This window comes from Macaca fascicularis, chromosome 7 (assembly GCF_037993035.2).
Source record: "Macaca fascicularis isolate 582-1 chromosome 7, T2T-MFA8v1.1".
Taxonomy (NCBI): Eukaryota; Metazoa; Chordata; class Mammalia; order Primates; family Cercopithecidae; genus Macaca; species Macaca fascicularis.
The window spans coordinates 173,489,035-173,511,970 of NC_088381.1; the positions used below are offsets into that span (position 1 = coordinate 173,489,035).

The 22,936-nt window shown below is 55.4% G+C and overlaps 1 protein-coding gene and 1 long non-coding RNA gene across 10 annotated transcripts in view; both read left to right on the top strand.

The window, feature by feature from the left end:
• The first annotated feature begins 909 nt into the window (after nucleotides 1-909).
• LOC135971610 (uncharacterized) lies at nucleotides 910-2,792 on the top strand. Its single transcript, XR_010587863.2, has 3 exons — nucleotides 910-1,093; nucleotides 2,034-2,156; nucleotides 2,651-2,792. It is a non-coding gene; the product is annotated as an uncharacterized lncRNA (long non-coding RNA).
• Nucleotides 2,793-6,125: 3,333 nt separating this feature from the next.
• PACS2 (phosphofurin acidic cluster sorting protein 2) overlaps nucleotides 6,126-22,936 on the top strand; it is an 87,173-nt gene continuing 70,362 nt past the window's right edge. For 8 of the 9 annotated variants that reach the window (XM_045397677.3, XM_045397680.3, XM_045397678.3 and 5 more), the window contains exon 1: nucleotides 6,126-6,445. In XM_045397677.3, coding sequence (XP_045253612.1) covers nucleotides 6,327-6,445 — 119 coding nt within the window. In that variant the 5' untranslated portion in view covers nucleotides 6,126-6,326. Of the gene's footprint in view, nucleotides 6,446-17,975; nucleotides 18,252-22,936 lie in introns of those variants that run through there. The other variant, XM_065547541.2, reaches the window with a different exon arrangement.

Here is a 22,936-nt window from a genome sequence, read left to right on the forward strand (position 1 = left end):
GTGAAACCCTATCTCTACTAAAAACACAAAAAATTAGCCAGGCGTGGTGGCGGGCGCCTGTAGTCCCAGCTACTCAGGAGGCTGAGGCAGGAGAATGGCGTGAACCCGGAAGGCAGAGCTTGCAGTGAGTCGAGATAGCACCACTGCACTCCAGAGGGAGACTCTGTCTCAACAAACAAACAAACAAACAAACAAACCCTTAGGGGCCCAGCACAGTGGCTCACACTTGTAATCCCAGCACTTCGCGAGGCTGAGGCAGGAGGATAGTTTGAGTCCAGGAGATCCGAGCTGCAGCGAGCCATGATGGCACCACTGGACTCCAGCCTGGTTGACAGAGCAAGACCTTGTCAAGAAAACAAAAGAAAAAAAAGAAAAACAAAACCTAACAAAACCAGAAATCCATCCCGCACGAAGAGCCCTGAGGTTGGGTCTTGGCTGACACGTGTTGCGGTAATTGCTGTTCTGATGTCTGTGAATGTCCTTGGCTGATTTCTGTATTAGGGCGTGGGTGTTTTCCTTTCTTTTCTAATATTTAAGTTATGTCCTGGCTTACTGTGATAATATTCTATTGCGGGAAAGACAGAAGTATTAAAATTTATGCATCAAGGTCCTTCTTATTCTTGGGGCTCAGGATAACCACAGTCAAGAGGGGAGAGTTTTACTCCAGAATCCAGGTCAGGCTGTGCTCAACTTTACATCCTGATTTGTCACACAATCACATATCATGAGACTTTCCCCATGCTGCTAAAACTGAGGCAGTCTCCGTCTAGCTGGTTATTTCCCATCCCATGGGGTGGATGTGCCAGGGCAAGTTTTGTCATTTTCCCAGGACCGGACATTCCTTTCTGTAAGTGTTGCTGTTTGAAATATCTCACACACCTGGACCTGCGTCCCTGTTGACATTTCCAGTGTCACCTGCAGGATGCCATGGGATACCCATGAGCCCAGGCAAATCTTCCAAGACGCTGCCAAGCCGCTCTCCAGGGCTGCTCTGGGCCCTGCTCCAGGTGCCGGGTGAAGGAGCTGCGCTGCCTGTACCTAACCCAGGAGGGGAGCAGCGTGCAGGACACTGAGGATGTCCTCACAACCTTAGGTCTGTATTAGGTCTAGATTAGCCTGTATCAAAGAGAAGGTGTTATGTACATCTTTTCTTTTTTTTCTTTTTCTTTTTTTTTTCTAGACAAAGTCTCACTCTGTTGCCCAGGCTGGAGTGCAGTGGCACGATCTTGGCTCACTGCAACCTCCGCCTCCCAGGTTCAAGCAATTCTCCTGTCTCAGCCTCCCAAGTAGCTGGGACTATAGGTGCCCGCCACCACACCCGGCTAATTTTTGTATTTTTAGTAGAGACGGGGTTTCACCATATTGGTCAGGTTAGTCTTGAACTCCTGACCTCCGGTGATCTGCCCATCTCGGCCTACTAAAGTGCTGGGATTACAGATGTGAGCCACTGCGCCCAGCCATGTGCATCTTTTTATAATTTACAATTCCTGATAGTAGTGGCAACTGTCTCACTTGTTCTTTTGTGAATCTTTTGTAGCTTCTCTAACCATTTTCCACTGGGAATTTTTTAATGGTCTTATGGATGTGTATGATTTCCTTTGATATTAAGAATGTTACCCTGGTGAGCTGGGCATGGTGGCTCACGCCTGTAATCCCAGCACTTTGGGAGGCCGAGGTGGGTGGATCACGAGGTCAGGAGATCGAGACCATCCTGGCTAACGTGGTGAAACCCCATCTCTATTAAAGATACAAAAAATTAGCCAGGTGTGGTGGCAGATGCCTATAGTCCCAGCTACTCAGGAGGCTGAGGCAGGAGAATGGTGTGAACCCAGGAAGCAGAGCTTGCAGTGAGCTGAGATCATGCCACTGCACTCCAGCCTGGGCGACAGGCAGAGCAAGACTCTGTCTCAAAAGAAAAGAAAAGAAAAGAAAAGAATGTTACCCTAGTGAAACATTCAGTATTCTTACAAAGATCATCCTCGGTAGTTTGTTGCATGGGGTGAGGGTTCCCTTTGTTCATTTGGTTTTTTTAGGACGGGGTGCAGCCCCAGTCAGATGGCGCCCGACTCTCCAGCCGGTGGCAGCTCACCCTGCTGTGGTTTGATTTTCCCTCCACAGTTAACACATGTTCATCGTGGAGAAAATAGGAGATAAAGGTAAGGAAAAAGGAGAAACCAAATCAATGGAATCCCCACCACACAGATACTTTCTTAATACTTTGGATTAATTTGTACCCTGTCAATATTTTTCTACACCTGAAAATAGGTGTTTCACATGTATAATCACTAACATGTAAATACATACTTTACATGGACATGTATTTTCACATACATTTTTCTTTTTTTGAGACAGAGTTTCACTCTTGTCACCCAGGCTGGAGTGCAGTGGCGCAATCTTGGCTCATTGGAACCTCTGCCTCTTGAGTTGAAGCGATTCTCCTGCCTCAGCCTCCTGAGTAGCTGGGATTACAGGCGCCCACCATCATGCCCGACTAATTTTTTATATTTTTAGTAGAGACGGGGTTTCACTGTGTTGGCCAGGATGGTCACAAACTCCTCACCTCAGGTGATCTGCCCACCTCGGCCTCCCAAAGTGCTGGGATTACAGGCATGAGCCACTGTGCCCAGGCTTTTGATCTTTATTTTTTTAGATGGAACCTGGCTCTGTTCCCCAGGATGGAGTGCAGTGGTGTGATCCTGGTTCACTGCAACCTCCACCTCCTGGGTTCAAGTGATTCTACCACCTCAGCTTCCCAAGTTACTGGGATCACAGACGCGCACCACCATGCCCAGGTATGTTTCTGTATTTTTGTTAGAGATGGGACTTTGCCATATTGCCCAGGCTGGTCTTGAACTCCTGAACTCAAGGGATCTGTGGGCTTTGGCCTCTCAAAGTGCTGGGATTACAGGTGTGAGCCCCTGCGCCTGGTCTGTTTTCAGCTACTTTTAACTCACTATTTCTGCCAGCTGTAGAATATTCTATCAGGTTCTATCACAGCTCACCTAACCCTGTTCTACTCTACAACCCCGGGGTTGATTCCAGGCCTCACTCTCAGTAGTTGAGCTGCTCTGAGGGTGACCGTAGGAACTGTCCGCAGGTGTGGCTGCGGTGCAGTGATCTCAGCGGTCTCAGAGCTCCTGGCCATCCCCCAGATGGCCCCCAGAAAATGCCTCCAGGAGGAAGGCCCTGCTGTACCTTCTTTGTGACGTTTCCTCCTCAGCCTCAGTGATGGCCACGGGCTCCAAGCACGGGAGTGGACGTGGCAGGGCCTGTCTAGGGGTTCGGCAGTTCTGTCCCTCAGCCATAGCATGGGCTGGGCAGGGACCTGGCCACATGGGGCTGCTTCCTCAGCCCAGCTCCTGGCAGGAGGAAGAGCAGGGGTGCTGTGGGCTGGAGCCGCCAACTGACCAGTGCTGGCCCTGGAGGAGGCCCTTGCCACTCATCTGACTGGCCCCTCCCCGACTCTCTGACTCCGGCAGGGCCTGCTGTGTGTCTGTGTCATCTTAGCCCAGGCTGAGGAGATGAATGTGTTTCCAAGGAGCCCATGGTCCTGGTGCCCGACTGGAAAAGCCCGAGCCTTGACCCTAGGTGGAGGGACCTAGCAAAGCCAGGCGGACAGGGGAAAGGCCTCGGCCCATCCTGTCCCATGGCCAGGGGTTGGGGATTCGTCTTTTTAATACGAATGGAGTCCTATTCAAGCATTCGGAACCTTGAGGCTTTACCTTATTAAATAATAACTCCCACAACCTCCCGGGCTCCGGGGCAGCACGTAGTAGGACCAGCTTTCAGGTTGTCCTCCTGGGACTCCAGGGCTCTGAAGGACCCTCTTCTTGGACCTCCTCCCCAACCATGCCCAGCCACCCCAGTCATCCGAGAGGTTTGTCTCAAACCAAGTTTCTGCTTTAAAGAAAACGTTACCAGAGAAAGCACCAGTGCTCCAAACATGGGGGTGGGGGCTCACACCATGCCAGGGTCATGGGGTCATGGGGAGGGGTGCCGCCCAGCCTTCAGGGATCTCCCCCTGTGACCCACAGCCCACAAGAGAAGGACCAGCACAGCGTCATTTTCCAGCAGAGGAGGGAAGTGCAAATAACAGGTTCTGGCTAAAAAGTTACTCTGATCACCCAAAGGACATCTGTCCACTTGGAAAATAGAGAAGACCACAGTCCCATCACCACCATCCCACCTTAACAACAAATATAAATGTGGTCACAGGTGTGATGCATGGTGTGTTTTGTGTCCCTGCCTTCCTGCTTGGCAGAAGCATTGATGTAGACCCACCATACGGGTACTTGGGGCCACTCTGGTACAGACTGTATGGGTCACATCCTGACCTCTGGCAGCTGCATAACCTTACAGGCCGCCGTCTCCTCTTCTGTCACTTGGGATGGGACAGAGCTGTCATGTCCCTTAAGGCCTCACAACGGTGCCTGGCACAGAGGAGGGGCACTGCTCAATGGTGGCAGCTGGTGCCAAGCTCTGCCGTGCACGGCTTAGTCACCCCGCATCTCCTCACTTGACCCCCAGTTGTAGTCCCTGCCTGGGTTAGACGCTGGCGCACACAGGCACAATGTGTCAGGCGGCCCATCCATCTGACTGCAATTGCACACTCGCCAGGTCCAGCAGCTCCGTACGCTCAGTTCTGGGGTCAATGGGTGCCTGTCTCCTGCCCTCCCATCACAGCCAGCCCTGTCCTCCTGGGGTACGGCTACCCCCTCTCTGGACATAGTCACTTCTACCCCTACCCTGTCTCAAAGGTATGAGATCCACAGGTTCTGCCCTCCGAGCAGCAACGTAAGACAATACGCCAGTCAGCTGGCCGAGGTCAGACAGACCCTCGTGGCTCTCAGTGTACCACCCCAGAGGAGCCAGGAGCACGTGTGAAACACAGATTCCCTTGTTTTCTCCCAAGTGGGACCCTGGCTTTAAGCAGTCGCAGCTGTTTGCAGTTCTAGATACAGGAGTTACAGCTGGAGGCTGAGCTCTCTCAACGGAGGAAGCAGGGGCATGAGGGCCTTTGCAGAAGGAGATGACAGGGGCACTGGGCTGGCAAGCCCCATGGGCCAGGGGAGAAACCAGCTCCAAGTCAATTTGCTTGGGCTGGATTTGTTTCAGTAAAACTACTTGTAGACAACAAGACACAGGGCGGAGAGAAAAGCAACTGTAAACTAACTGTGAAACAATGAAACAGAAGAGAGGCCAGAAAACCGTTTCCTAAATCTCGGCGCAGCATCTGGTGCTGGACCAGAGCCGCTGCCAAACAGATGGGGGAACCACCCTCCCTGAGCCCCAGAGCCTAGACGTCAGGCCCGGCGGCTCTAGCTATCGCCTCCTCTTTGCTTGGGTCCTCAAGTTCACTGTAAACTCCAGGACCAGGAGCCAGCCTTGGCTCCAGACATTTGTTCTCCATTGTCCTGAGTTCAACTCTGAAAAGCGGCGCTGAATAAGGATGCTGGGACGCAAAGAGGGCGCCTGGGGGCATCTGGGAGCCCAGGGGGCTGAGGTCGGGAGCCTGGCGCCCCGAGCGGCTTTGCGTTTTCGCGGCCGCCGCCAGGCCCGGCCACCTCCGTCCTGGGGAACCCGCGCAGGGGGGCGCGGGGGAGGGGCTCGGGGACGGGCGAGGCCAGCACAGCCCGGCCCACCCAGCGGGGGTCGGCAGGACACAAGGGGCGCCGAGGGCAGCGGGGGCGGGGAGACTCGGGGCATGGCGGGGTGCAGGCGGGAAAGCGTCGGGGCCGGGGAATCCGCGCGTGGGGAGGCGGGCATCGCCAGGGCGACGATGAGCTTTCCTTAGGGGGCGGCGCCCGAGGTTGGCCAGGACCCAGGGGACCCCGGCGTCTCTCCCGGACCCTGCCCGCTGCTCCCGGGGGGCGGGGCGGGGCGCGCCGGGCGGGGCCTGTGCGCAGGCGCGTGAGTGCGCGCTCTCGCGCACCGGCGGGCGGGGACGCCCCGAGAGGCGCCGCTGGAGGAAGCGCGCGCGCACCTCATTTCCGGCGGGCGCTGCGCCGGCGGCGATTGGACTCGAGGCGGCGAGCTCGCGCCCCGCCCAGCCAATCGGCGGCGCCGGCGCGGGTCGGAGGGCGCCGGGCGCGCGCGGGACGGCCGGGGGCGCGCGGGGCGCGGGCGGGGCTCCGGGCGGGGCGGGGCGGAGCGGCCGCAGCTCGTCGCCGCCCGCGGGCCTGTCCGATGCCCGGGCCCGGCCCGTCCCCTCGCAGCCCGGCAGCCATGTGACCGCGCCGCCGCCCTCCGCGCGCCCGGCCCGCCCGCCGCGCGTCCGCGGCCCGGCCGCAGCCCCAGGCCGCCGAGGGAGCGGCGGGGCCGGCGCCATGGCCGAGCGAGGCCGCCTCGGCCTCCCCGGCGCGCCCGGCGCGCTCAACACGCCCGTGCCCATGAACCTGTTCGCCACCTGGGAGGTGGACGGCTCCAGCCCCAGCTGCGTGCCCAGGTACGCGCCGCCCGCCGCGCTTTGTTCCCGCCGGGCACCTGCCGGGGGTGTCCTGGCCGCGGCCTCCGCGCGCCCCACTCCCGGCCCGGATCCCCCAGCGGAGCCCTGGTCGCCCCCTTCCGTGCCCGCCAGCCCATTCGATGCGCGCAGCCGCCGCCCCCCACAGCGCTGGCGAGCGCGGCCCCAGTCCCCCAGGTCCTGAGCGTCCGGGGCCGCGCTCAGCTTCTGAGGACCCTGTGCTGCTCAGGCCCGGCGGGACCTTGGGGCTCCCGGGCGGCGCTCACCTGGCTCGCCGCAACCGCACCTGCACAGCTGCACACCTGCCTCAATGCGGTGCGGGCTGGGGCGACGAGGGTGCTTCCTCTCTCGGGTACCACACGCTTCCTTTCGCGGGCGGCGACACTGTCAGATCTCGGCCTGGGAGCGACCCACGGCGCACGGGGCGCGCAGGACTCCGTTGTATCCTCCGTCCAGCGCGCGGTGGAGATGCCCTGTCCTGCGGGGCGGGGTCGTCCTCGCGGGTACCTGGTTGGCGCTGTCTCTCATTTAGAGACCTCTCCAAGCCAGTACTGCTATTTGCGCCTCCCTGTTGATCTTGCCATTGCGGAAGGCTGGCTGCTCTGCATTTGGTAGGGGGCGCCCGGTCTCCCAGCGGTAACGACTGGACAAGATTTACCCTCCGGCCATAGCCCAGCTTTCCTTGGACTTGCAGCTTCCCTGTGACTCCTGCTCAGTTTGAAACTTTTGTAATTTCTTCATGACTTGGTAGTTGCTGCTCAGGAAGCTCCCAGGCTAGGGAGGAGAAAGAGACACTCTCCGGAAAAGTTCTGGTTCTAGAATAGACAGCAGGCTAGAAGAGGAGGCAGGTGGGGGTAGTGAGAGCTCTCCCTGGGGAGATGGGAGGGTGAGCGGACCCTCCAGGCACTGGAAGCGTCCAGTATGCCTGGAGGGGACCCCACGTGGCATTGAGTTGTTCCACCACTAGTCAGCTGCAGGTGGGCCTCTCGTGCTTTCCTGTGGCTCCCACAACCTGCGTTTCTGAGCGTGGTGTTGGGGTTGCTCTCCTGGAGCGCAGGGTTGGGACCTCAGGGCTTTGGTTATGCTGAGTGGACAGGAAGGATGGACAGGAAGGATGGCCACCCAGCACGACTCTTGCACCTGGCAGGGCCTCCCGAAGGACCCCATATCCATATGAGACCTAAGGGTCAGCATTTGCCCAAGGTCAGGGGCCAAGCACTGCAGATGTGCCTACTTGCCTCTCTTCTGGGAAGCCTCGGGGGCCTCAAAGCCCAAGCCAGGAGCATCTCCCCAGGCCTGGCTGCTTCTCCTTTCCAGGTCTTGGCGATTGCCTCAATGTCAGGTCCCACGGCCCCACAACTCTTCCCCTGTCTGTCCCTGTGAGTCACTGCCTCACCCACAGCCCCAGAACCTTCATGCCGGCTGTTGGCACTCCCTGCTCCAGCACTGCAGCACATAGCCTTCCCTTGCTGAACCTCCGCAGCAGCTTCCTGGGTCCCTCCGAATGAGCAGCAAAGTCTGTGACCCGAGGGAGGTGGGGGCCTTATCAGCCCCACTGTGGAGCTGTGCTCTATTCTCCAGGGGTCTGGAAAGCCCACTCTGGTGTCTGTGGGGAGGGTGTGGGTAGGGCAGGTTTCGAGAAGGCTGGTTAGGACAGGGGGTAGATGGGGGCACCTGGGCTGGGCAGCACGAAGTGCTGGGGGGTCCCGGGCTCTGGCCTGGACAGGGTTGGGAGGAAGGGTAGGCAGGAGGACAGGGTTTGTTCCGTTGGTGTGGAGTGGAGTTGATGGGCGGAGGGGCGAGCGGCGCAGCTGTCCGGGTGGGCACATGCAGTTTGTTCGTAGAACAGGCTCAGCCTCATAATGAGCTCCTGCGTTTACCTGTCCTGGAATAGGGCCCCTCATAGGCAGGCTTGCCCCCAGCTTTGCTTTGTGCTTGTGCCACCTGTCCATGCACGCTTGGACAGTCTGCTACTTACTTTTGCTTCGTTCCTCCTGTGTTCTTCTGTACCCCTCACTTTTACCAGCCATGAAGTTTCTGGGCTGCATCTGTGCTGATGGCTTTCGGCATCTTCACTGCTGCGTACTGTGCCCTGGCATGATCGCACCTCGGCTCTGCTTCTGTCAAGGGACCTTGGCTTGTTTCCAGTTGTTTTTTTGTTTTTTTTTTTTTTTTTTTGCTAATTACAAGCCCTGTGCTGCTATGGACATCCTTGTGCCTGCCTTCTGTGTGTCTTCCTGGATGGGCAGGGCCTCTCTTAAGCGTGTGCCGCCAGCTACCAAGATTTATGGTGGGGGTGTGCACACACTCAGCGTTACTGCTGGGCAGTTTTCCAGAGTGGTTGTGCCTGCTCTGGCCCCCACTGACAGGGACGAGAGTCCCCACTGCTCCACATTTGTGCCAGCACTCATCTGACTTAATTTTTGCCAGTCTGGTGGGTGTGAAGTGGTATGGTGGTTTTAACTTGAATTTCTCTGGCTACTAATTTAGGCCATTTGTACTTCCTTGTCAGTGAAATTCCTGTTCCTTTGCCAGTTTTTCTTTCTCTTTTTTTCTGCTTCAGTGTCAGCAGTTTCTTTAGAGATAGTCATCCTTTCTCGGCTGTGTTGAAAATGCCCCCGTCCAATTATTAGCATCTCTTTGCTCTCTGAGCAGCGTCTGGGTGCGCGCCCCGTGTCAGCCTGGTGGAGTGTGCACATTGACCGTTTTCCTGGCTGGGATGCTGGTCTCATTTTAGTTCTCCTTCTGGGAGGCAGCTGGAGAAGTGTGTCCCCAGGAGCTTGAACCGGGCATGCTGGGCTGTCGTTTGGGAGGCCTGTGCCCTGGGTTTCCTTGCGGCACTTTTGGCTCAGCACCATTACACATGGTGCTCCTAGGTGGCCCACGGGGTGTGTGTCAGTGCCTGTCTGTTGCCTCTGTCTGCCGGGTTCCCAGAGTGTCCTCCAGGTGCCCATGTCCCAGAGCACCCCATCCACTCTTCAGCAGGCGCTGGGCCACTTTGTACCTTGCTCTTCCCACTTGATTGTTTTTTCTGTTGAGGTTTAGTAATTTGTTTTTATTTATTTATTTATTTATTTATGAGACAGGGTCTCCCTATGTTGCACATACTGGTCTTGAACTCCTGGGCTCAAGTGATCCTCTCACCTCAGCCTCCCAAAGTACTGAGATTACAGGTGTGAGCCACCGTGCCTGGCCATCTTTTTGTTTTTTAGAGACAGCGCCTCACTTTGTGGCCCAGACTGGGGTACAGTGACTCAATCATAGCTCATTGTAACCTCTAAATCCTGGGCTCAAGCAGTCCTTCCACATCAGCTTCCTGAGCAACTGGGACTACAGGTGTGCACCGCCACGCCTGTCTGATTGTTTTGTTTTGGTTTGTTTTTTTGAGACAGAGTCTCACTCTGTCACCAGGCTGGAGTGCAGTGGTGCAATCTCGGCTCACTACAACCTCCGCCTCGCGAGTTCAAGCGATTCTCCTGTTTCAACCTCCCGAGTAACTGGAATTACAGGTGCCCACGACCACACCCAGCTAATTTTTTGTATTTTTTTTTTTTGGTAGAGACAGGGTTTCATCATGTTGGCCAGGCTGATCTCGAACTCCCGACCTCAGGTGATCCACCCACCTCGGCCTCCCAAGGTACTGGGATTACGGATATAAGCCACCACGCCTGGCCAGAATTATCTTCTTAAGTTTCACACAAAGCCACATTTGGCTTATAATTGGAAGTTTTTTAACTCTGTGGAGCAGGTAGGGGAGAATTGACATTTGTATGGTACTAAGTCTTCTAATTCATGACCAAGCTATTTACTTAGGTCTTGAATGTATTTTGAGTTTTACGAGATTCTGCTGTCATGCATATCCTTTGTTACCTTTATTCCTAGATGCTTGTATTTTAGAAGTCATAGTAAAAGTCAGCTTTTTATTATGTTTGTTGCAAACATATAGAAATTCAGTTGATTTTTGAAAGAAATCAGTGATTTTACTGCAAAAGACAAAGTTGTTTCTTTTCAATCCTCATACTTTTATTTCTTTTTCTTGCCTAACTGTGCCGATTGTCACAGTATGGTGTTGAATATGGATAGTTGTGTGGATACACTTGTTCTGTCCTGACCTTAAGGAAGGTTTCTAGTGTTTTACCATTAAGGACAATGTTTGCTGCAACTTTTGGTGGATACCCTTTATGCAGTTAAAAAGTTCCATCCTATTCATGACTTGCAAAGGCTTTTTAAAGAAATCATTATGGATGGATGTTGAATATAATCAAATACTTTTATTAAGAGCATTATATAATTTTTATCTTTCCATTGCTATTGTGGTAAATTACATAAATTGATTTTCTTTTCTTTTTTTTTTTTTTTTTTGAGACGGAGTCTCGCTCTGTCGCCCGGGCTGGAGTGCAGTGGCCGGATCTCAGCTCACTGCAAGCTCCGCCTCCCGAGTTTACGCCATTCTCCTGCCTCAGACTCCCGAGTAGCTGGGACTACAGGCGCCCGCCACCTCGCCCAGCTAGTTTTTTGTATTTTTTAGTAGAGACGGGGTTTCACCGTGTTAGCCAGGGTGGTCTCGATCTCCTGACCTCGTGATCCGCCTGTCTCGGCCTCCCAAAGTGCTGGGATTACAGGCTTGAGCCACCGCGCCCGGCCTATTTTATTTATTTTTTGAGACAGGGTCTTGCTCTGTTGCCTAGGCTGGAGTGCAGTGGCGTGACCATGGCTCAAGCAATCCTCCTGCCTCAGCCTCCTGAGTAGCTGAGACCACAGGTTCATGCCACAGGCCTGGCTAATTTTAAATTTTTTGTAGAGACAGGGTCTCATGATGTTGCTCAGGCTGGTCTCCAACTCCTGGCCTCAAATGATCCTCCCATCTCAGCTTCTCAGAGAGCTGGGACTCCAGGTGTGAGCCTCCACACCTGTCCACATTGGTGGGTTTAGATGATTAGTATCTTGTTTAGGACTTTTGCATCTGTGTCTAGGGTCTGTGTGCTTCCTTCCTTCTGTAGTCCTTATCAGGTTTTGGTGCTAAGATTTCCTTGTGAAATGAGATGAGTATTTCCTCTTTTGCTGTATCATGGTGTAACTAATGTAAAATTGAAATCATTTCTTCCTTGAATGTTTGAAATAATACACTTATAAAATGACCTGACTGAAAAAAAAAAAAGAAAAAAAAAAAAAATAAATAAAATAAAAAATAAAATGACCTGACTGGCCAGGCCCGGTGGTTCACACCTGTAATCCCAGCACTTTGGGAAGCTGAGGTGGGTGGATTACCAGAGGTTAGGAGTTCGAGACCAGCCTGGGCAACATAGCGAAATCCCATCTCTACTAAAAATATAAAAAGTAGCCAGGTGTGGTGGCGCGCACCTGTAATTGCAGCTACTTGGGAGGCTGATGCAGGAGAATCCCTTGAACTTGGGAGGCGGAGGTTGCAGTGAGCCGAGATTGCCCCACTGCACTCCAGCGATAGAGTAAGATTCCCCCAAAAAAAAAAAAAAATTCTTTGTTTCGAACTTGCTTTCTGTTTCAGTATGAGGTCAATTTTAATACATGTTCTGTTTATGCTTAAAAGGAATGTGTGTTTGGCAGTTGATGGTGCAGTGTTTGTCCATTAGATCAAGCTTGGTTTATTGTGGTCTTCAAGTCTGTTTCCTTTTTTTGTCTACTAGAAATGTATGTTAAAATCTTATAATCTGAGAGTAGATTTGTCTATTTTTCTAACAGTTCTGTCAGTTTCTGTTTTATACCTTTTTTTTTTTTTTTTTTTTGAGATGAAGTCTAGCTCTGTTGTCCAGGCTGGAGTGCAGTGGGCGGATCTCAGCTCACTGCAAGCTCCGGGTTTACGCCATTCTCCTGCCTCAGACTCCCAAGTAGCTGGGACTACAGGCGCCTGCCACCTCGCCCAGCTAGTTTTTTGTATTTTTTAGTAGAGACGGGGTTTCACCGTGTTAGCCAGGATGGTCTCGATCTCCTGACCTCGTGATCCACCCGTCTCGGCCTCGGCCTCCCAAAGTGCTGGGATTACAGGCTTGTGCCACCGCGCCCGGCCTTTTTTTTGTTTTTTTTTTTTTTTTTTTTGAGACAGGATCTCAGTCTGTCCCCTAGGCTGGAGTGTAGTGGGACGATCACAGCTCACTGTAGCTTTGAACTCCCAGGCTTAATCGATCCTCCCACCTCAGCTTCCTGAGTAGCTGGGACTATAAGTGTGCACCACCACACCTGGCTAAATTTTGTATTTTTTGTAGAGACTGGATTTTGCCGTGTTTTGCTTGGGCTGGTCTTGAATTCCTGGACTCAAGCAGTCTACTTGCCTCCCAAAGTCCTGCGATTATAGGCATGAACCACTATGCCCTGCCACTTTATATATTTTTGAGGCCGTGTTATTAGGTACATACATGTTTAGAATTGTAATTCTAGGTATTTTGAACTTTTTGTCATTGTATGACTGCTTTTATAGCTAGTAATGCTTTTTGTCTTTAGTATTGACTTTGATGCAAGCATTCTTTTAGATAATTTTTGCCTGTTAGCTATCTTTCTACCCTTTTTTAAAATCTTGTATATCCTTACATATTAGATGTGTCTTTGATTATTCAGCATGTATCTAGATTTCGTTTTCATTACTCTGACCTTTTTTTTTTTTTTTTGAGACGGAGTCTCTCTCTGTCGCTCAGGCTGGAGTACAGTGGCGCAATCTCAGCTCACTGCAACCTCTGTCTCCCAGGTTCAAGAGATTCTCCTGCCTCAGCCTCCCAAGTAGCTGGGACTACAGGTGCCCACCACCACGCCCAGCTAATTTTTGTATTTTTAGTAGAGACGGGTTTCACCATGTTGGCCAGGATGATCTCAATCTCTTGACCTCGTGATCCGCCCGCCTTGGCCTCCCAAAGTGCTGGGATTACAGGCGCCCACCACCACATCTGGCTAATTTTTGTATTTTTAGTAGAGATGGGGTTTCACCATGTTGGCCAGGATGATCTCAATCTCTTGACCTCGTGATCTGCCCACCTCAGCCTCCCAAAGTGCTGGGATTACAGGTGTGAGCGAATGTGCCCGGGCACTCTGGCTATGTTTGTTTTTAATTGGAACATTGATTTCGTTTACATTTATCTACATTGCTGATATTTGGACTCATGTCTACTGTTTTATTTTGTGCTTTTTATTGTCCTATATTTTTGTTTGTTTTTCTTTTATCTTATTTTGCATTGATTTTTAAATTTCATTTCCCCCCTATTATTAGGGAAATTTATCATTACTTTTATTTGTTTAGTAGTTACCCTGTAAAAATTTTTTTTTTTTTTGAGACGGAGTCTTGCTGTGTTACCCAGGTTGGAGTGCAGTGGTGCAATCTTGGCTCACTGCAAGCTCTGCCTCCCGGGTTCACGCCATTCTCCTGCCTCTGCCTCCCGAGTTGCTGGGACTACAGGCGCCCGCCGCCATGGCTGGCTAATTTTTTGTATTTTTAGTAGAGATGAGGTTTCACCGTGTTAGACAGGATGGTCCCGATCTCCTGACCTTGTGATCTGCCCACCTCAGCCTCGCAAAGTACTGGGATTTCAGGCTGAGCCACTGCGCCCAGCCGTTTTTTTTTTTGGGATGGAGTCTCGCTCTTTTGAGACGGAGTCTTACTCTGTTGTCCAGGCTGGCGTGCAGTGGCGTTATCTTGGCTCACTGCAACCTCTACCTCCCAGGTCAAGTTTTTCTTGTGCCCCAGCCCCCCAAGCAGCTGAAACTACAGGCATGTGCCACCGCATCCGGCTAATTTTTTTTGTATTTTTAGTGGAGACGGGGTTTCACCATGTTGGCCAGATTGGTCTCGAACTCCTGACCTCAAATGATCCACCCGCCTCAGCCTCTCAAAGTGCTAGGATTGCAGGCATGAGCCACCACACCCAGCCTACCCTATAAATTTTTTGTTTTTTGAGATGAAGTCTTGCTCTGTCACCCGGGCTGGAGTACAGTGGCACGATCTCGGCTCACTGCAAGCTCCACCTCCCAGGTTCATGCCATTCTCCTGCCTCAGCCTCCCGAGTAGCTGGGACTACAGGTGCCCGCCGCCTCGCCCGGCTAGTTTTTTGTATTTTTAGTAGAGACGGGGTTTCACTGTGTTAGCCAGGATGGTCTCCATCTCCTGACCTCGTGAGCTGCCCGCCTCAGCCTCCCAAAGTGCTGGGATTACAGGCGTGAGCCACTGCGGCGCTCGGCCCTATCCTGTAAATTTTAATGTGCATAGTTCATTGTGTCTTTACTCTCCTGCTGAACTACATAGGGACCTTAGACCACCTTATTCTAATCCAGCCCTTTCATATTTATGTTTATATGCTTTTGTTACTGTGTATTTTAATTGTTTTTTTGTGAAGCCCACAAAGATGTTACTGCTTTAGATTGTGAAATCTGATGAGCTTCAAAACTCACCACTTCCTTTTTTGCTCGTTCTTCTTTCATCTCAGGAATCATTTTCCTCCTGTTGAACATTTGTTGAACATTTGTTCTTAGGATTTCCTTTAGTGAGGATCTGCTGATAACCACCGTCTCTTTCTGTTTGTCTGAAGATGTTTTTTTTTACCCTCACCCTGAGCAGGGTGTGTGCTGCTTGTACAATGCTGGGGTGGTGGGTGCGCCTCCCACAGGTCCAGGCAGGGTGTCCCTGACTTTGACTTCCAGCTTTGCTCTGAGAGGTCAGCGGCCGTGACACGCTGGAGGGAGACGTTGGGGTGGCTTTGCGGTCATGTCGTCGTTGCCAGTGGTCGTCTCATGGTGGGTCCTGGCATGGCTTCTTTTGTGATTGCCTGAGTCGGGGTTACTCATTAGACTTGCTGACTTTGTGGATTGATGATTTTCACGAGTCCTGGGAAGCTCTCACCACTGTCTCTTCCCCTGTTGCTTCTGCGCTGTTCTCTGTCTCACCTCTGGAGCAACAATTGGACGTGTTGCTCTTCCTGCTGGATCCTCAGCATCCGTAGATGCACTGGGTGGTGTCAGTGGGCGGCGGCCGGCTGGGGCAGTAGCCTGTCTCCAGCCCTTCCCCCTGCCTCTGTCCACGTGTCGGGGTGTCTCCTCAGGACGCGTGTTGCCTACTGACCCCCGCCGGCCTGCACGAGACTCTCACAGCGGGACCCTGTCTGCCTTGCTCAGTGCTGTACCCGGCCCCTGCCCAGAGCCCGCACAGTGTAGCTTCTTGGTGTATGTTCCTGTAATGGAACCAGGTTGTCATGCCAAGGAGTGGTTTCATTTTGAGTGGTGGGGAAGTCACTGGACTATTTAAAGCGTGTGTGTTTGGGAGAGCAGTGCTGCTGGAGTGGTGGTCCACACTGGAGGCGGGGATTGCCTCGGCGTGTGCAGGTGGAGGTGGGTGGGAGGTGTTGTGCAGGGCTTGGGACTGGACTTTCGGAGGTGGTCTGCAGTGATCCGGGGAAGATGGGCTGCCCCGAGGGAGGGGCTGAGAACTGGACTTTTGGAGGTGGTCTGCAGTGGTCCGGGGAAGATGGGCTGCTCCGAGGGAGGGGCTGAGAACTGGACTTTTGGAGGTGGTCTGCAGTGGTCCGGGGAAGATGGGCTGCTCCGAGGGAGGGGCTGAGAACTGGACTTTCGGAGGTGGTCTGCAGTGATCCGGGGAAGATGGGCTGCTCCGAGGGAGGGGCTGAGAACTGGACTTTTGGAGGTGGTCTGCAGTGGTCAGGGGAAGATGGGCTGCTCCGAGGGAGGGGCTGAGAACTGGACTTTTGGAGGTGGTCTGCAGTGATCTGGGGCAGACAGGCTGCTCAGAGGTACGGGCTGAGGAAGCTCACCTGGGCAGCCTGTGGCCTGTAGGCTGGGCAGCACTCGGGCTGGGGCCAAGGGGCAGCAGGACGGTGCCCATAGCCCTGGAGGCCTTGGGGACTCAGAGGACCTGGCCCATTGCCGTGGCCAGCACAGTGCGTGCACGCCGCCCTGTCTGCACAGGCAGTGCCCTGCTTTCAAGACGCAGGCCTAGAAACCTCTGGCTGTTCTGTCCTGCTGTCAACACTGCAATCACATGGCAGTGGGTCTCTCGCTGGGGACTGGCTTTTGTGCAGGAGACAGAGGGCAGGGGGCTGCAGTGTCCTTGGGCTAAAGAATGCTTTCCTTGGATCTGGGCACTAGAACCAGGCCTCTCCCTCTCTCAGCCCAGCATTCTCACCATGCGTCCCAGGGAAATTTGATGGAGTGGGCAGCTGCGGTGCTGTGGTGGGGTCGGGGGCTGCTGCAGAGAGCGGGTCTGCAGTCAGTCACAGCGACGGGGGTCTCTTTGGACCCTGTGACTTGTGTGTGGTGGTGGCAGACGGTGGCATTGCCAAGGCAGGGTGCTCAGGTACAGGTGGGAAGGGATGGCAGGATGGAGGTTGTACTGTGCTTTCCCCAGGACCAGGGGGCAGGGTGTAGCATGCTTGTTCCTGCCCGGCCATGGAGGGTCTCTGTAGGACAGGCTCCTGCTGAGGGCAGCCCTGAGGCCTGTGAGCTACTGGCCCCGCAGGCTGGCTGGGCCTGTTTGGCTCGGCAGCTGCTCTGAGAGGCAGCCCTAAAAATAGCTGAGTGCTGAGAGGCCGTCCCCTTCTGCTCTTCAGGCGCGGCGCGCCGATGTGTGCTCAGCTCAGGCCAACTTTGCAGGGTTGTGAGGGTGATGAAAGCGTGGCTGCTGGTCATAGTGCTGGGATTGTCAGCAGCTCCTCGAGGGCTCCAGCCTGTGGAGGCCGGTGGCACCCCGTCTCACCCCACGCCTCACAGATGGGGTCAGGCTCTCCAGGAGCCCTGGGGAGCACTGGCTACTGCTGGGCTGTTCTCAACGCCCAGTACATTCATGGCTGTGGCTCCAGGTCCTCTGCATGGTCAGGGGCCATGCTGGGTCCCCTGGGGTGCAGGTGCTGCTCAACAGAGGAGTCAGGACCCAAAAGGGACAGAAATGGGCAAAGGAAGACACTGGGGAAGGGGTAGGTCTGCCCTTTCTACCGGGGGTACACACAGGCCTGGGGCTGAGCAACCTGCTCTGGGCCTGACTGTCCTGCTCCACTGCCCCAACCAGCCTTTCCTCAGCACCCCCTGGTCAAGCTGTGGGCACCTCCTGCCCCCGGACACAGGCAGCACCTGGCCGAGTGCGGAGACACTCCAGCAGGCTCTTCGCCTATGGCCCAGCCCCGAGGGCACCATCGTGGGGTGGTGGGACGCGGAGGGGCTGGGACACAGTGGTTGTGGAGGGGTGAGTGCTATGGCTTTGGGTGGGGTGGGGTTGGGTTGGGGGAGGGTTTGCCTCAAGGCAGCAGCTCTCTTCAGGGGTTTAGCAAGGAGACAGTTGGGTTCTAATGACCCCTGAGTCCTGAGACAAGAAGGGGTGAGCTGGAGCAGGCGAGGGGGCTTGGAGGGGCCTTCAGTCCCCACGCAGCCCTTGCACAGCCTTTCGGACCAACATCCTGGGCCTTGCTTGGCAGAGGAGTTTGGGCTCCACGGGCTTGAGGCCCACGTGGTCAGCTCGCTTGGTCCAACGCCGTGTCTCACATTTCTGTGTCTCGACTGCCCCATGCAGCCCGTGCCCCGAGAGCAGCTGGCAGCAGCTGCTGCGCACGGGCAGCTCAGCCCAGCAGCCCCGGGAGGCAGGTGTGTCTTGAGCTGAGCAGCAAAGTGACCATGCAGTCCAGCCTCCGTTCAGCCTTCCCCAGGATGCCTTTTGTCTTGCGGAGATGGTCAGTGTGGGGATGACCAGCACCATCTGGAAGGCAGGCCAGGATGTGGATCCACGAGGCGGACCTGCAGATGCACATCCCTCTTCTCAGATGTTCTTGTTCTGGTGAGCATAGGGAATGGGACCGAGCCAATGCTGATGGGAAGGGCCCTGGCCTTGGGCTGCTGTCCTGCAAGCTCGGCCCCTCTGTTGGGCCCCTCCTCCATGCCTTTGTTTGCTCTCCAACCTTCTGGGAGTCCCACGTCTGCATCAGGACAGAGGTGACCAGGGACCGGTTGACAGCTAGGATGCCACCAGCGTCTTTTGTTTAATTTGAGCCTCATTTCCCAGTGTAATTCCGTAGCTGACCTTGCAAGAGGCATTGACAATATTTCTTTTTTTTTTTTTTTTTTGAGACGGAGTCTCGCTGTGTCGCCCAGGGTGGAGTGCAGTGGCCGGATCTCAGCTCACTGCAAGCTCCGCCTCCCGGGTTTTTACGCCATTCTCCTGCCTCAGCCTCCCGAGTAGCTGGGACTACAGGCGCCCGCCACGTCGCCTGGCTAGTTTTTTGTTTTTTTGTTTTTTTTTTTTTGAGACAGAGTCTCGCTCTGTCGCCCAGGCTGGAGTGCAGTGGCGCAATCTCGGCTCACTGCAAGCTCCGCCTCCCGGGTTCACGCCATTCTCCTGCCTCAGCCTCCTGAGTAGCTGGGACTACAGGCGCCCGCCACCGCGCCCGGCTAATTTTTTGTATTTTTAGTAGAAACGGGGTTTCACCGTGGTCTCGATCTCCTGACCTTGTGATCCGCCCGCCTCGGCCTCCCAAAGTGCTGGGATTACAGGCGTGAGCCACCGCGCCCGGCAGTTTTTTGTATTTTTTAGTAGAGACGGGGTTTCACCGTGTTAGCCAGGATGGTCTCGAACTCCTGACCTCGTGATCCGCCCGTCTCGGGCTCCCAAAGTGCTGGGATTACAGGCTTGAGCCACCGCGCCCGGCCGACAATATTTCTTTATTGTATGGCCCCCAGCCAGGACTTCCTTATTTTTAGATGCAAAATAATTGGGCAAGAATTTTCATCAGCATTGCACCCTGGGCTCGTGCAGGTGTCTCCAGGGCCGCCTGGAGACCAGTGCCCGCCTCCCTGGTCCTGGACACGGGTGGGGCGGGGGCTCCCCCACAGCAGTGGAGTTGAGGCTTCTGTATGAGCTCGTTCCTGGTCAGTTTGAGGGTGGACATGCTGCATCTTCCCAGTTGCCCCGGGAGCGCCTCAGGAGGGTGAGCAGCAGGAGGCCGATGCCCTGCTGGCAGGGCGTCCCTTGTGGCCAGGCCTTCCTGGTGCGGTGCTGAATTGGACCATTCGTTCGTCTGAGTGCTAGGGAGAGGGATGGCTGCTCAGGCTTTGGGCAGTGCCCGCCAGTGGCTCCAGGAGGTGCTCCGTAGTGGGGCCTGGGAGGGTGGCCCTTCTACATTCTCGGGCTACCCCTGGGCCACACAGGCGTGAGGTCATGAGGCCCCTCTGTCTGGCCTAGGGCTCTCCTTCCCCGCCCACCTCAAGCCTGGAATGTGGCCCCACCAGGGACCGGAGGGGGAGCTTTGGCCCTGAAGACCCACCCTGAGGTCTGAGCTCTCCTGGCCTGAGTGTGCTGGCTGCTGCGAGCTCCATGTTCACCCTGCGGCCAGGACTCCGCTGTTCCTCCTGGTGGGAGCTGCTGTGAAGCCCTGGGCAGCCTCCCGTCCCGCCAGCCTGCCCCTTGCAGTCAGTCCTGCTGTTCCCTCGGCTCCTGCACTTTCCAGCTTGGCCCTTGGCTTCCTATTTTTCCCACCTGGCTGGACGTACAGGTTGTCACGCCTTGGAAAGTTGAGTCACCACACCCGAATCAGCGCTCTTGTGGCTTGCCTGGCTATGGCTTCAGCCGGAAATGGAGCTGAGCGTGGCCTGTGTTTATAAATACAGCACCTATCAGGTCCAGCGTCGCTGTCTCCTGTAGGAGATGTTGGCTTTGGACGAGAAGAACAGCTGCAAGGCCACAGGGCCAAGGGGCATCTCACCAGCTGAGAGGCCAGTGTGCCTGACAGAGTGAGCCTGGCCACACAGAGCGAGCCTCAGAAGCCAGCGGGACGGAGGGCCTGCCTTGAGGAGAGGTCCAGGAACATCAAGAGGCTGCACTGGTGGTAGCCTGAGGGGGTGTGCCTGGCCAGTCAGTGCCTGCCACTACTGCTTGCTGCACTCACTGCCTGAGCATTGGGGATCGTGGGCCTGAGGTGCAGGGACCTCAGCTCCCGTGAGCAGCTCCTCCAGCAGCCTCTTGCTTCTCAGACCCTCGGCAAGTGGTGACGGAGGCTGGGGTGGAGTTGTTCTCCTGCCGTGGTCCTGTCAAATTGCGCTGGGGGCAGGGCCAGGAATCACAGCAGGTGTCTGCCGCTAGCGCAGGGAGCCTGTGCTGGGGGCAGGGTGGGTGCGACTCATGCCTCTGCACCTTGCTTGCCGCACTCACCTGAGGAGGATGTGGCGGGGCAGAGGGCGGCTGGCCAGGTTCTCGGACTGCACCTGGCTCTGGCGGGCTAGCGAAGGTTTTGGAGGTTTCTTTAATTAGCAACATGCTATCCAGAGATTGCCACTGTGGCTTGAGCAGCTCCCAGCCAGAGAGCAGGACCATTGACAGCCGAGCCCTGGCTCACCGGCCCAGACCACCCGAGGTTTTGCTAGGGATTTTATCAGCACAGTGCCTCCCCCCGGATCCGTCCACCTTTAGTGGACCAGGCCCTGCGGTGGTTCCAGTTACTCCCTGGGAAAGTTTCCAGCACTGATGAGGGGTGACTCTTGGTCAGAGGTTGAGTGTTTCCCTGGGTGTGGAGGTGTGCAGAGAAGAGAGGGGTGTAGTTCGTGAAGGACAGAGAGCTTATGCCGTGCCCCCTGTGCCCAACCCCGGAGGGGCCAGCTTTCCTTTGACTGGGGAAGAGGCAGCTGTCCAGGGTTGTCCTCACCTCGCCTCCTGGAGAATGTGGTCCCTTCAGAAAGGGGACCCGATAGTGGGTGACCTGGTGCCCCCCACCCGCTGCCTCCCCTGGGCCTTCCTGGGGCTTAGCAGCTCAGGAGAGGAGGGAGCTCAGGCTGTGGCTGCTCTGTGAGTTGGACACAGATGCTCCAGCTGCTGGGCCCAGCAGTGTGAGTGACCACAGAGAACAGGGGCCCAGAGGCTGCTCTCGGGGACACTGGCAGCAGTTGCGCTCTGGGCTCGCCATCCCTGAAGCTGGAATATTCCACAGGTGCCACGCACTTGCTGGAGGTACTACTTGGGGGTCGGCTGTGGCTGGGCCTCCCAGCAGCCCTAGTCTTGGTGCGTGGCTCCCGCACCCAACACCTTTCCGCTGACCTGAACACCCAAGGCACAGTGGCAGCAGCGTCATTAGGATTTCCAAGTAGCCATTCGCGTTAAGAGTGAAGAGAAAACCTTGTTAGATTAGACTCATTGAAAAAAAGACCTCAGCGAATCTCTTGCCTGGTGTCTTTGCAGTCGCCTCCGAGGGTCGCGAGGCAGGGCAGCAGCCCCTCAGTGCCAGTGTGGCCCGGTAGCACCTCTTTTGCATATTATTGACCTAGAGAGAGAGGTCAGTTGGAATTCAGAGCTGCACAGGAAATTTGTGGCAACAGAGAATTATAGATGCTCTAGGCATTCAATGAATCTTCTCCACCTTGCTGTGGGGTTAATTCAGGGGAGCAGTGGGGAGTGTGCTGGGAGTGAGATCAGAGGGAGGACTCCCTGGAGGCCCCGTGGCCCTGGGTGCTGGCTGCATCCTCTGGGGCTCCTCATCTGTCTGCAGAGGAGGAAGCTGTGGAGCAAGCGTGTGTACAGGAGCAGTGTGGGCTGCACAGAGGCCTTTGCGGGGGCGCCTGTGGTTTGCAGGGGCCTGGCTGTGGCTACCCTGTGTGATCTCTGTCCCCATCTTCTCCCGGCTTCCCTCGGGCCCTGTGTGGCCAACTTGGCACTTCAAGATTTGCTCCCTGACAACTGTTGCCTTTCCCAGAAGAGAAGTCCCTGGAACCAGGGCCAGCCTGCTGTCACCTGCCTGCTGCTCCTGCCCCACCAGAACCATCCTGGGTCCAAACTGGCCGACAGTCTAGGGGTGCTCAGGGCCTCCGGCAGCTCTGGGAGAGTCTAGGGTGCTCTAGATCCTCTAGCTCTTGGGGCAGTAGAGTGGGGGTCTGCGGTTCTGGACACCTTCTGGAGAGACTGTTCTGGTGTCAGCCAAGTGGCAGGCACCTTCTGGGCTTGGTGGCGGGGCTTCTCATGATGGCTCAGGGAGGTCCAGACAGCCCCCTTGACTAGGTGCGCACCTGGAGTCTTTTCCTGAGTAACTTGCAAACCGGCCTCGCAGGGCTCTAGTGCGTCGGCTCCTGGCCTGCAGGCCCAGCAAGCTCTGCAAGCTCTGCCTTGTGGTACTGCTTCTCGTGGAGAGGAGACCACCAGGCTCCTTCCAGGAGGGCGAGGTGTGCAGCAGGAGCGTCCAGGCCTGGAACTCGAGCTGTGGTGTGGTGGTGCCAGCTTAGGAGCCAAGCACAGCTGGGAGGTGAAACCCATCCCTGTGGTCTGCACGTCACGCCAGGGCTGAGTTTCCAGCTGGGATGCCCTGGGAGGCACAGGGTGGGCTCCGGACGCCTGCTGGGGGATTTCAGTGAGAACCAATAAGGGTTGAGCCGGAGCGTCCAAGAAGCCTGGGGTCCGTGTGTGGGAAGGCGGGGACAGGAGGCTGTGAAGGGTCCGTGTGTGGGAGGGCGGGGACAGGAGGTTGCGAAGAGTCCGTGTGTGGGAAG